At 42.5% G+C, this 14,479-nt stretch overlaps 1 protein-coding gene across 1 annotated transcript in view; it reads left to right on the forward strand.

Moving 5' to 3' along the window:
- Nucleotides 1-9,621: 9,621 nt before the first annotated feature.
- Nucleotides 9,622-14,479, forward strand: part of LOC138789355 (coagulation factor XIII B chain-like) — a 51,099-nt gene continuing 46,241 nt past the window's right edge. Inside the window, exons 1-3 of the mRNA XM_069967963.1 lie at nt 9,622-9,632; nt 10,193-10,320; nt 12,649-12,828. Coding sequence (XP_069824064.1) covers nt 9,622-9,632; nt 10,193-10,320; nt 12,649-12,828 — 319 coding nt within the window. The remainder of the gene's footprint in view (nt 9,633-10,192; nt 10,321-12,648; nt 12,829-14,479) is intronic.

The raw sequence follows: 14,479 nt of genomic DNA on the forward strand, positions 1-14,479 counted from the left end.
TATATATATATATATATATACTGTTCGATTGAATAGATATTCGATCGAATAGTAAGGTATTCGATCTATCGAATATTATCGAATAGTTCACTGAATATTCGATAAATATTCGATAAGCGTTCAAATCCCCCAGCTTCCGGTTTTTACCTCCAAGTGGTCGAATAGATGCTTTTCAATAATCGAATACTTGTTCCCATAGACTATTAAGGGGTTTGAATATTTGATCGAATATTCGAATATTCGGGAGATATTCGTACGAATATCGAATATTCGATTATTTCATTATTCGCTCATCACTAATAATTGTACATATATCCTACACACAAACAATGCTGGACAATGCTCTTAAATTATTGAATCAGATAATGCTTTATTTTTACATACAAAATATATATATATTTTTTTTTAAAAGACATTTAAAAAGGGAAGCATAAAATGATACATTACATACATTGGATGGTGTACAAGACAGATGGTCATAAATATTATATAATCTATATACTAAATATAAGTTGATGGTGTGTCAATCAACCCAAGGAGGTACAAATATATATATATATATATATATATATATATATATATATATATATATACAGTGGTACCTTGGTTTAAGAGTAACTTGGTTTAAGAGCGTTTTGGTTTAAGAGCTCACAGTTTTTCAAAATTATGACTTGGTTTAAGAGCATTGCTTTGGTTTAAGAGCTCCCTGTGCTGGGTGGGAGCGCGAGTGGGGGAGGGGCATGGTCTGCATAGCGGGGTCTACAGCCCTGTACTCTGACCCAGGAAGTCTCCCTCACCTTCCAAATCATAGCAAATCGACTTCAGGCTTGGGCTTACATCAAAGGACAGGACGGTGGAGGTAATCTCTCCATAGCTGTAACCCCTCTCTCCCCGGACAGAGAGCGCTGCATGTATGTGCCCACATCTGTCCTGCTCATTCCTTCATGCTCCCTGCCAGGGCCGATTCTAGCTTTTCTGCTGCCTGAGGCGAAAATTAAAATGGCGCCCCCCCCCCCCCCCCCCAACACACACGCCCAGGCTTCCTGGGTCAGAGTACAGGGCTGTAGACCCCACTATGCAGACCATGCCCCTCCTCCACTCCTCCTCCCACCCAGTACAGGGAGCTCTTACACCAAAGCAATGCTCTTACACCAAGTTACTATTTTGAAAAACTGTGAGCTCTTACACCAAAACGCTCTTAAACCAAGTTACTCTTAAACCAAGGTACCACTGTATATATATATATATATATATATATATTAGCAGTAAATATACCATATGCATAACCACACCACAGCAGTGAATATACCGCACAGATACATATACACCAGCTATGAATATACTTCTGCACACGTTCGTATATACTATCAGTGAGTATTCCCAATGCATTACCATATACCAGTAGTGTATTCTGTACAGATACATACATAACAGCAGTGAATATACCAAATGTATGCATATAACTATATACTAGCAGTAAATATACAAAAGCATCCATACATATCGGCAATGAATCTACCGCACATATATATATATATAAATATCAACAGTAAATATACGAAATGCATAACAATATACTAGCAATAATTATACCTAATGCATAACCATATACCGGCAGTGAATATACAAAATGCATAACCATATACAGCAGTGTACACCACACAGATACATATATACCAGCAGTGAATATACCACAAGCATACATATATAACAGCAACAAATGCATTCATATATACCAGTGATGAATATATTGTATGCATTGATATATACCACAGCAGTGAATACAACCATGTGGTACATGGTTATATTCACCAGGTGCGAATTCGTTGCACTGGCTACAGGGCACAGCTCTATGAGGTTTGCTGTACTTCTGCTGAATGCCTCAAGCAAAGAGCAGAAGGTGGCACCAGATTTTGACACACAGCCTGGATTGTCTGCCAAAATCTACTGGTGTTGCAAATCGTCACATTTGTCCATTTACACAGAAAGATTATCTGACAGATTATCTGCCAAAGATTTGAAGCCAAAGCCAGGAATGGATTTGAAAAGAGGAAAAATCTCAGTCTTTCCTTTATGACCTGATCTCTGTTTATAGTCTGTTTCTGGCTTTGGCTTCAAATCTTTGGCAGATAATCTTTCCGTATATATGGACCCTTAGGGACTGAAAAAGGTGGTCCAAGGGCAGGTAAGTATCATTTTATTTTGTTTATATTTTTTTAAACTTTCATTCTGGACTACTTCATATAGAAGATTCTTACTTTTAATAATAGGGTCAACAAGGGTTCTTGGGGTATTTTATTTCAATAAAGAGCTTTGTTAAATTGTTTTTCTTCTTACTTATTTTTGGCTTAGTAGTGGAAGCCGCCTAATAGATGGCATCCATTAGTAAGCTAGGGCTTTGTGTTAGCTATTATAAGTGCTGACACTAACCCCCATGCTTATTACCCCGGTACCTACTGTCACCAGGGGTACTGGGAAGAATCAGATACTGTCTGGCCTGGAACGCCAGAAAATGATGATCCAGGACTAGGCAGCAACAGGCTGGCGTTATTAAGCTGGCAATGACTAAAATAAATGGGGCTTGCCTCTCTGATAGTGTCAGGCTGCTGCTGCTTGGTTTTGTATCTGTCTGGTTATGGAAAATAGGGGAGACCCCATCCATTAGTTTATTAAATAAATAAAATGCGTCGGGTCCCCCTCATTTTCCATAACCAGCCAGATACAGCCAAGCTGCAGCAGCCTGACAGGAAGGCAGGGGCCATTTATTTTTGGACACTGCTACCCTGATAGTGTCAGGATGCTGTTGGCTGGTTCTGTATCTGACTGGTTATGGAAAATGAAGGGGCGAAAGCATGCATTAGTTTATTAAATAAATAAAAAAAATACATAGGGTCCCCCTCATTTTCCATAACCAGCCAGATAGAAAATCAAGCAGCAGCAACCTGACACTACCAGGGTGGCAGGGGCCATTTATTTTGGCCATTGTCACCATGATAGTGTCAGGCTACTGTTGCTTGGTTCTGTATCTGGCTGGTTATAGAAAATAAGGGGGCCCATGCATTAGTTTATTAAATAAATAAATAAATGAAAAAAAATGTGTGGGGTCCCCCTCATTTTCCATAACCAGCCAGATACAAAACCAAGCAACAGCAGCCTGACGCTACCAGGGTGGCAGGGGCCATTTATTTTGGCCATTGTCACCATGATAGTGTCAGGCTACTGTTGCTTGGTTCTGTATCTGGCTGGTTATAGAAAATAAGGGGGCCCATGCATTAGTTTATTAAATAAATAAATAAATGAAAAAAAATGTGTGGGGTCCCCCTCATTTTCCATAACCAGCCAGATACAAAACCAAGCAACAGCAGTCTGACGCTACCAGGGTGGCAGGGGCCATTTATTTTGACCACTGCCAGCCTAATAATGCCAGCCTGCTGCCGCCCAGTCCAGGAGCGGCATTTTCTGGTGCTCCAGGCCTGACGGTATCTGGCTCTTCCCGGTACCCCTGGTGGTGGTGGGTACCGGGGTAATAAGCGTGGGGAGTTAGTGTTAGCCCTTCTACGGGCTAACACTAAGACCAGCTTAATAATGGATGCCATCTATTAGATGGCTTCCACTACCAAGCCAAAAATAGGTAAGAAAAAAAACACCAATTTTAAAAGGTTCTTTATTGAAATAAAACTCCCCCGAGACCCCTCATTGACCCTTTTATTAAATCAAAAATGTAAAAATCTTTTTTCCGAAGTAGTCCTGTCTCTACCTGTAAAAAAAAAAAAAAAGTGAATGAGCTGCAAACAAAGACCCTGGCTGCATTAAGTCTGTTGTCATTATGAGGAGGTCTCTGCAGAGGCCCTGACCCCTGAATGCAGAGACTCCCTAATAATGAAAATAGACTGCCAACCCGGAAAAAAAACCTAACAGGTCCCCCCACCGCCGCAACCCACATCTCCGCAAGCCGCCCGCCACCCATCCAACCCCCCTACCACCCCAGGAACTTACCACAGCACAGGGAAACCGCTCTTTCTCTGATGAAGACCGGAACTGCACTCCTACTTCCTGGACAGGTGACGTGACCTCAGTGCGTAGCGCCGTGGCGGACGGCCGTGGCGCACGCACGCACGCATGTACGCACCCAACCAATCAGAAAGAAGGCTGGGTGACGTCAGATGCAGGGACGCCGGCGAGCGTGGGCGGCGCGAGCCGCGCGACGAGTGGTGAGGCCGTGGCTGCGGCTGTCATTTTAGCCAAGTTAAACTTAGCTATAATGACAGCGGCGGGGGAAATCTTGCCGCCCCCTGAAGGGGCGCACAATCTGCCGCCTGAGGCGGAATACTCATTCCGCCTCATGGCAGAAGCGGCCCTGCTCCCTGCAGTCTCTGTTAGCCCTTATGTTTGCCATACTCTCCATTACTGTACAGTAACTTATAATATCACATATTCTGCTGTTTCTGAATGTTTGTTTCATTAGTTTTACATGTTGTTCAGAATAATAAATCATTATTTGGGGGGTTTGGAACCAATTGTCTGCATTTCTATGATTTCTTATGGGAAAATTTGCTTTGGTTTAAGAGTGGATTTGGATTACAAGCTTGGTCCCGGAACCAATTATGCTCCTAATCCAAGGCACCACTGTATATAGCTGCAAGTGCAAACTATAACAAAGTATAATGAAAATAATACAATGAAAAAGTGTATACTTAAACCTCCAAGTATAAAGATATTCTGCCTGGTACTACCACTCACCCAACGCTGCGTTTCGCCTTGATAAACACTTTATCAAGGGTAGTGGTAATGTTGTTGCTTGTCCATTTTATATATCCAAACACCAATCACACACATGTTGCACAGCTGGCATTTACCTCTACAATCATCCAGGACCAATCATATTCGTCCAACTGAGTCCAGATGTCCAACCCCCTTACAGGTTTATCTCCTAGCGATAGAATATCTTAGCAATAACCATAATTTTCAGCGCCATTATTCTCCTGAATCAGTCATGACTGATGATCACTTCTGGCAGCCGGACGGGATTCAGGAGAGTAATGGCGCTTAATATTATGGTTAGTGCTGGGATATTCTAAGACTTCCAACTGCCATTTCTGCTGGGGAGCTGCAGCATTAATTATGTCACCTGTGTGTGCAGTGTGGAGATTCTCCCATTCATCTCATCCCCCTCCCCTCCTGTACATCTGGCAAGGACGGGACCTTCACTCTAACCTTCCTGAGCACCCAATATATCTGTGTGCCAAATTTGGGGTCAAACATTACATTTTTCATAATATTTTTACAAACACACATAGAAACATCCCTTAGAGGAAATATGTAGCATTGTATAAGAGTGTGCATAATTTTAAGCTACCTTTCACTGCTTCACATTTTGGACCTGCGCCTGTGGATATCTCTAGGTGGAGTGGAGGTGTTTTCTATTTGCAATCTATCCCGTGCGGACAGACCTGGGGAGTGGCTGCGGTCCTCATGCATGCGATTTTGAGTGTTGTTCCTCGTTGTGGCACAACACTATCAGGTGAGAGCTTTTCTAGCCATTGCTCTGACCTATAGTATTGTCTGACCTGTGCTATGGAGCGCTAATTTATTTATTTATTTTACCTTAGAAAACAGACACTTGTGGACAGGGGCGTAGCTAGGACTCACAGGGCCCCATAGCAAAAAAATTGCAAGGGCCCCCCCTCCCCTACGCAAAACACAAAGTACTGCATATATATATATATATATATATATATATATATATATATATATATATATATATATAGAAATTTTATGGCCAGAAGCAGAATCCTGGCTGCAGCTACAAGAGTGTCTGGCAGTGCAGGGAGCCAATGGCTGCTTGCTCTGTGAGCAGGGCCGGCGTTAGGGGGGGGGGCAAGCAGGGCAAATGCCCAGGGCCCCCATCCCCCAGGGGCCCCCTACCGCAGTTCCAGTGGAGAGGAGAGCACAGACAGCGTCCTCCAGCGTCTGGCAGTGATCCCTGGCTGCTGCTATCAGGGGTCACTCAGAGGCTGCAGGACGCTGGGCTCGGTGTCTGCTCCCCCTCCCTCCAGCTCCTCTCACTGCACGTGACTTCCTCCTCTGGTGTGGAGCTGTCGGGACGATGGAGGAGAGGGCTGCCGGGTGAGGATGACAGCCTGCTGCTGCTGCAAGGAACATGAGGGGGATTCACCACTACACCCAGCATGCTAGAGGGAGTAAGTATTCTGTACATGTAGTGTGTAATGTGTATGAATGTAGGTGTATAATGGATGAATGTAGTGTGTGTTACATGTCCTGTGTATAGTGTGTGGGCTGGATGGTTTGTATCTGTATAATGTGTTTTCATGGGTGTGTGTGTATATATATATATAATGGTGTGTGTGTATTAGCACTGCTGACTCCAAGTGTTGAGGTGAATAGACTGTATATAGGAGCTGCAGCCATTCTCCGGCCTCATCAGTCCTATGTAATTGCTGCAGCTCCTATGTATAGTGTATGATGACATCACTAAGGCAATACGGTGTATTTTATTGAGAAAAAAATAAGGTGGTATTCAGTCTTTAGGTGGTGGTCACTGTATGGTGGTAATATTGGTCTGTATATAGTGTCATTATGCAGTGGTCACTCTTTGGCATTAATATTGGTCTGTATATAGCGTATATATATATATATATACACTCATTACTGCCATAGATTGACTACCACATAATGACACTATATACAGACCAATATTACCGCCATACAGTGACCACCACATAATGACTCTATATACACACTATATACAGACCAATAGTACAACCATAGAGTGATCGCCCACATAATATTGGTCTGTATATAGTGTGTATATAGAGTCATTATACAGGGGTCAGTCTATGGCAGTAATTTTGGTCTGTATATAGAGTCATTATGCAGTGGTCAGTCTATGGCGGTAATATTGGTCTGTATATAGTGTCATTATGCAGTGGTCACTCTTTGGCATTAATATTGGTCTGTATATAGCGTATATATAGAGTCATTATTGCCATAGATTGACTACCACATAATGACACTATATACAGTACAGCCACAGTACAGTATATATAGTACAGCCATAGAGTGATCGCCACATAATATTGGTCTGCATACAGTGTATATAGAGTCATTATACAGGGGTCAGTCTATGGCAGTAATATTGGTCTGTATATAGAGTGTATATAAAGTCATTATACAGGGGTCAGCCTATGGCAATAATATTGGTCTGTATATAGCGTAGAGTCATTACTGCCATAGATTGACTGCCACATAATGACTCTATATATACACTATATACACCAATAGTACAGCCATAGGGTGACAGCCACATAATATTGGTCTGTATACAGTGTATATACAGTCATTTATTATACAGTGGTCAGTCTATAGCGGTAATATTGGTCTGTATATAGTGTATATAGAGTCATTATGCGGTGGTCACTCTATGGCGGTAATATTGGTCTGTATATAGTGTATATAGAGTCATTATGGGGCGGTCACTTTTATGGTGGTAATATTGGCCTATATATAGTGTGTTTTCTTCAATAACGGTATGGAGGTAATATTTGGTCCTGATTATAGTGATTTTTTTTAATTTATTTTTTTAAAGCAATTCATATAAATAGTTCTTGTATTTACACCACTAGCGGGCAGTCCTGACATTTAGCGGCAGTCCTGGCATGTAGGGGCAGTCCTGGCATGTAGGGGCAGTCCTGGCATTTAGCGGCAGTCCTGGCATGTAGTGGCAGTCCCAGAATGTAGCGGCGGTCCTGACATGTAGGGACAGTCCCAGAATGTAGCGGCGGTCCTGACATGTAGGGGCAGTCCCGACATGTAGGGGCAGTCCCGACATGTAGGGGCAGTCCCGACATGTAGAGGCGGTCCCGACATGTAGGGGCGGTCCCGACATGTAGGGGCGGTCCCGACATGTAGGGGCGGTCCCGACATGTAGGGGCGGTCCCGACATGTAGCTGCGGTCCCGGCATGTAGCGGTAGTCCTGACATGTAGCGGCATGTAAACTTCTGAACTGAGTAAGGGCCCTAATACATGGAGCGAAAATTGTCCGAATGAGGACACTGGGGAACATGATCAGGTAGTATATATCACAGACAAGGCCTGAGGACACCGGGGAACATGATCAGGTAGTATATATATCTTTATTGTTTACTATATACAGCAAGGATTGCACACACATCACTAATGATATACTGTATATATACACATAGGGGGAGATTCATCAAACATAGTGTAAAGTGAAACTGGCTCAGTTGCCCCTAGCAAGCAATCAGATTCCACCTTTCATTACTCAGATTCTAAGTAGGTGGAATCTGATTGGTTGCTAGGGGCAACTGAGCCAATTCTTCTTTACACCAGTTTGATAAATCTCCTCCATAGCTTTTGCTGTAGTAGGCTCTTTAAGCGAGCTCCATTCTACCAGATTGGCGCTCACTTCTGCAGAATATCAGGCCGTGTAATACGGCCTTAAAAGTGGCCGTATGCTTCCAATAACTGCTGGCTGAACATTCCTTCAGCTGACAATTATCTCTCCCATCTGGTCCCGTCCTCCCCATACATAGAAATTTGGCACATCTGAGTTTTCCTGTGTTTTCTATGAGAGGGTAAAGCCATAGCCATACAGATCTGATGGCGGCTTATCTCTCTTAGAACAAAGAGGTTGGGCATTGATTTTCCATCAAGCTTGATCCCCTATGTCCACTGATATCATCTGTCAGAGGACTGTCCAGAGAGCCCCATACACCTTACGCTGATGGCCAAACCCACCAGGAGCAACAGGTACCACCAACAAAAGAGTAACATGTATTGGGACCTTAAATTGTTGCTAAAATATTTCAGCATTTGGGGCCCCACCTTTAACTTTGCCCAGGGCCACATCTAGTCTAAAACCGGCCCTGTCTGTGAGTCCACTGTTTTAAGTATAAGGGCCCATTAGAAACATTATGGTTAAATACATAGGTGCAGGAGCAGACTGCCTTCTGCTTATCCCTTTATGTACTGCAGTGTGTAAGTGACCCAAAGTTCAGAAGACAAGGAGATATCTGCTTTACTGCTAGTGCACTGATAACCCCTGACCTCTGCACATTTTCCTACTTGATTGCTGCAGGGTGAAGAACAGAGGTCAGGGGTTAACAGTGCAGTGAAACAGAAATCTCTTTGTCTTCTGCTTTTAACCCTTTTTTGTGTTGCAGCATGTAAGTAAACATTGGGTTAGTTACACACTGCAGTACATAAGGGGTTAAGCAGAAGGACACATGATGGCTCCTATCTTCCCTGTGAATCCCTGGGCCCCCCTACTGCACGGGCCCCATAGCAGCTGCCTACCCTGCCTCTATGGTAGCTACGCCCATACTTGTGGATGGTTCTATATCATTGTCATCAGCCCTTCCTATGCTCACGACTTGCTGGTCCCTTTGTTCTCAGTTGTGCTTTCTCCTGTTTCTTGTATTATTTTATTTACCTTTATGAATATTCTTATCAATTAAGTGTTATTGTAAATATTATTTGGGGTGGCTTGGCTTCTGACTATAGGTGCTATGTTAATTGCTGAAGCCATTTTGCTTATCATGCCTTAATACATTGCCCACCTTGCAGTGCTTTACTACTACATGCCTGTCTGGTGCTACTCTGAGTGCTCTTTATAAGTTATTATCAGTGTAGTCTAAGGCCACATTCACACGTCTGCAAGTGCAGTTTGCAATCACAGATTCATAATTGCAGACAGCACTTTGTGCCTCTGTATTGGTCCACACTTGGTGGCCCATGGACTACTATATTCTAGACAGTGATCCATGCCCCAGTTGTGGATCCACACTATGACATGTCCTATTTTTTGTGGCACGGATCACTGCCTGTTTACGGATCCTCAAAAATTGTGGATGTGTGAATAGGCACATAGAAACCGATAGATTTTAAATATGTCCATAATTGCAGATCCGGGCCTTCGGCTACATTTACTCATTCAGTAGTTTTTTTTAGGAACAAATATGATGTCTGCAATCTACACAAAAATTTACTCATGATTACTCATCCATGTTTTTTTAAGGATTTGAGGAGATTTTGAATGTTTCTTCCATAACAATTATGCATGCTCCTATAGACTTCTATGGGCGATTATGGTCTATACTAGGGCTTGTTTATAATTTGTGCCTCAATAATTTTTGTCCTGTTTTGTACGAGTAAAAAAAAAAAAAAAAAAAAAAAAGATGATGTAATACAAATTACATGTGATCAAGGATTCCGCCCAAGTACCAATCGAGATATCAGATGCACTAAAGATGGCTGGATTCCTACACCTTCTTGTGATGGTTTGTATAAGGTTTACTTTCGAAGTTTAAAAAAAAGTATTTCTCTTTATAGCCCGAAATTGTATCCTAGACTTTCAGCTTGATGATCTTGTAATAAAATAATATCCATTTAGGGTTGATTTATACCAATGTTGCTTTTTAAAAGGTAACTTACCAGCAGTTTTGAGCTTCCAAAACTAATGACAAATATGGTGGCGAATGGAATCATTTCTGGCCCCCTGCTCTCCTTGTATGACTGAAAGCTTTGACGTCCAATCAGAAGACTGCTAGAGCTGTCAATCATAGCCAAAGCGAGAAGTGTGGCAAGCTCTTAAAGTATAAAGCATCGAAGAAGAGCCTGCTTGCTTTAAGGCTATGTTCACATTACGTATATGTCCGGCCGCATATTTTCGCGGCCAGACATATACGTGTTAAACTCCGGCCGGGGATTTATGTAAGTTGCGACAGGCTACGTACGGTCCGCGAACTTACGCCCGTAGTCTACTTATGCTTCCCGAGCGCCCTACGTAGCGATCTGACAGCGGTCTTTTACTTGGAAATCTTCGCCTAGCCCCGGACACCCCACAGAACCTTTTGGATCGGCAAAGAAAAGTGCAAAAATGAAGAAATCACCACCACGTACGGGACCTCATGTAAGGCTACGGGCGTAAGTTACGGCATTTCCGTCCTCAAACAATGGTCTGGCTAATTTTTTACGGCGCCGCGTACGATCCTGGCGTAAGTTCTTACGTAGTGTGAACTGTGCAGCCGTAGATCGTATACTTTCCATTGTACGCAAACTACGTAAATCTCCGGCCGCTTATTCACGGAACGCGCTACATCCGGAGACTTACGTAGTGTGAACATAGCCTAAGGCTGCATATAGACCCACAAACCACCAATCCAGGAGGAACATCTTTCGCCATCCCACCAAGAATGTGGGGCTGTCAGCAGTTTGGTCTCTAAAAACTGCTGAGAGATTGCCTTTAAAGGGGTGTTGTAGAAATCTATAAAATAATGGCACCAATGGGGGATTGCAGCACAACGACTACAGCTTTTTTTTTTTCATGTTACCCAAATCTATTAGAATGATAACATTCAGAACTCCAGGATAGCCCATTAAAGATTTACTTAGGATTATGAAAACATTGTTTTGTTTTTTTTCCATCCAGAAACAGCGCCACACCTGTCCTCAGTTTGTGTGTGGCATTGCAGGTCAATACCATTGAAGTGAATTGAGCTGACTTAATACCACACATGACTTTAGGGCAGATGTGGCGCTGTTTTTTTTTTATTTTATTTTATAAGAAAGCAGCTATATTGTTTCTAATACGTAATTTAAGGCGTACAGCTGTTTTAGTTTAGTAAGGCATCACTTAATAAAATCTCTCTAGGAAGATTGGAAAAAATAAATCTCCTGCACTGACATGCACGTCGTTTGTTTACTAACACGTTATTAATATTGTTATCAATGAGGAACTCTTTAAAAATTTGGTTTGGGTCTATGTGCTTGAATCAATTGTATTTAGTTCAAAACCCATTCAGATAACAGTTATATAGGAGCAAGGACCCTGTCAAAGGAAGAAGTCCCTGCTCCTATACACTGAGAGGTAAATACAAAAGTGTATACAAGTGCACCTCACTGTTCAGTTAATATTCCGTGTAAAGTGCATGTACCACAGGGTGACCTAAATAACACAACGTGAGGCTTTAAAATTACTTTTTGAGAGAAGCTGCCTGTGTCTATTCTCTTTGTATTATTAGGCCGGGTTCACACTACATATAACAACGGCCGTTCTGTTACCCGGCCTGGTCACAGAACAGCCGGTGTTATTGAAGATCATCCCGGCTGGTACTGCAGTACCGGCCGAATGATCTTCATTTTTGATGAATTGGGCCCATCAGTGCGCGCCTGCATCCCAATTCACCGCTGCACACAATGGAGCATGCGGCCTGGAGCCACATGCTCCATTGTGTGAACTGACATATTCTGTGCGGCTGCTATTCATTAAATAGTGGCCGCACAAAGCTGACATGTCAGGTTAGAATCCCGGCTGGAGCATATACTATGCGTATAAGCTCCAACTGGGATTCCATTTATTCACATGTAACGTACTGTATGTTTTGTATAAATCACGGCGGTTGTTGCAAATTTCAACAACGGCCGTGATTTATAAATTTCAACAACGGCCGTGATTTATACAAAACATACTTTGTGTGAACATAGCGTTACTGTTCATGATTTGCAGGAAATCCACCTGCAAACCAGAAAAACAACCTTTGTCAGGTAGGATATTACATTTATGTATGTTATGTTGGTTTATTCAATTTCGTCTAAAATTTACCTAGAAATTACCTGCAGCGCTTATTCTCCTGTGGAAAATGGAAAACTGCTCCCAAAGAAATCTGTATACAAATATGGGGACACAATTGAAGTGGAATGTGAGGACGGATATGTGCTTCAGACGGATCCAGATAAACCCCGTACCTGCACATCAAATGGCTGGTATCCACCTGCTCGCTGTGTCCGTAAGTACAATTGTAATTGGTGATAATTCTACTGTACGTATTATTGTGTTTCCCGAGATCACTCCAAAACTAAAAACTAAGCTATAGATCCTATATCCCAGTGACATGCCAAAAGTTTTGAACAATCGGGACCATTACATTGATTTGCATTGATCCACTCTGTAAATGCTAACTTGCCATTGACTAGTGATTAAAGGAGAGGTCCGGCAATATTTTAATTCGGCCAGCAAAGGCAGGGGGTACTTTGATTACAGGTACAAACTTACCTCTCCCCGTGCCTTTGGTGAGCAGCGGGACTGGCCTTGGGACCCCCGCCAGGCTCCGGGATCTCTGACTCTTACACATCATGACACCACTCCAGTCACTGATTGGCTGAGCAGCCAGTCCATCAGCCGGGACAGGCCTTCTGGTGGGGGTCCTGAGGCTGGTCCCGCTGCTCACTGTAGGCACAGGGAGAGGTAGGTTTGTACTTGTAATCAAATTCCCCCCTGCCCCTGCAGGCTGCCAAAGTTTAAAAATCTCTGGGCTCATCCTTTAATTCATGCATCATGGAGTAGATGTTCCAATCCCACTTGCTCATGGTGATGACACACTGTGTTGGACATTTTTAGTTCCCAACTGCATACAAAGCAAATATCTGCACCTGGCTATGTTTCTACCCTCCATAAATGTATATACTTATACATTTGTATTGCACAATCATTTGTGTCGCACATATATACATGGTCCTCCCCAATGTCTCACTACCCCTGAGGAAGTCAAGAAGGTTGGATGAAATACGCGGTGTTCCATGCACCCTGTCCTGTGTCACAATCCTATTATACTGTACCTTGATGATATTTTTGCCTCCTACCTGCCATGCATTGCACTTTTTTGGTAATTTGTGTGTATTTTGTTGCTGTCTACAGGATTTTCCTATGAGTGGAAATATTTTTCTATGTATTAGCACTTTTTAAAATCTTTACAGGATGAGGCACTTGGCTTTATTTATCCGTTAAATTGCAAGGTTGTAACTTTTCATTTTAGGCCTGGATAGGGCTTGGGGTTGCTGCTACCACTAGCATTTTTAATAGTTTTTTATGGGTTAGGTCATGCATGTATATTTACTTTATGTACTACTTCATTTGCATATAGATTATCAATAAAGGATTTATTATTTGTATTACTGATGTGCTGGGTTGGATTTCCTACATATTCTGTTTTTGTGGTTATCACTGTTGGATTGACATATAGGTACTATGCACCCAGCTGGTTTTATTACAGTGGCTGTGCATATTTCCTCTATCTTGGCTGATTGATTGGGATCACCGCCGATCAGGAAAACAGGTGGGGAGACGTGCACGGCAGCATGCTTCTCTTCAATAACATCAATAATCTCTGTCCATTTGGCCCCATAGTAGAAAAGAATTGTATATAGATTTATTGAGTTTGTCCCATGAGCCAAATACAGAAGAGGTTTTAGGAAAAGAAGACATACGTGGTGGACACCGTCAGCTATAGTGCAAATATAGGGTTTTATTGCGCCAAATAAATATTTATGTATAAATACACACCTCAGAGTCATGTTCTTGGCACAGGGGCCTTATAAGAATTTAGGTAAGAATTTATAAGGTGAGTATTGTGGTCCTACATGCCCCTACCTAGCAATAAA

The sequence above is a fragment of the Dendropsophus ebraccatus genome, chromosome 4 (assembly GCF_027789765.1).
Source record: "Dendropsophus ebraccatus isolate aDenEbr1 chromosome 4, aDenEbr1.pat, whole genome shotgun sequence".
In the NCBI taxonomy this organism is placed as follows: domain Eukaryota; kingdom Metazoa; phylum Chordata; class Amphibia; order Anura; family Hylidae; genus Dendropsophus; species Dendropsophus ebraccatus.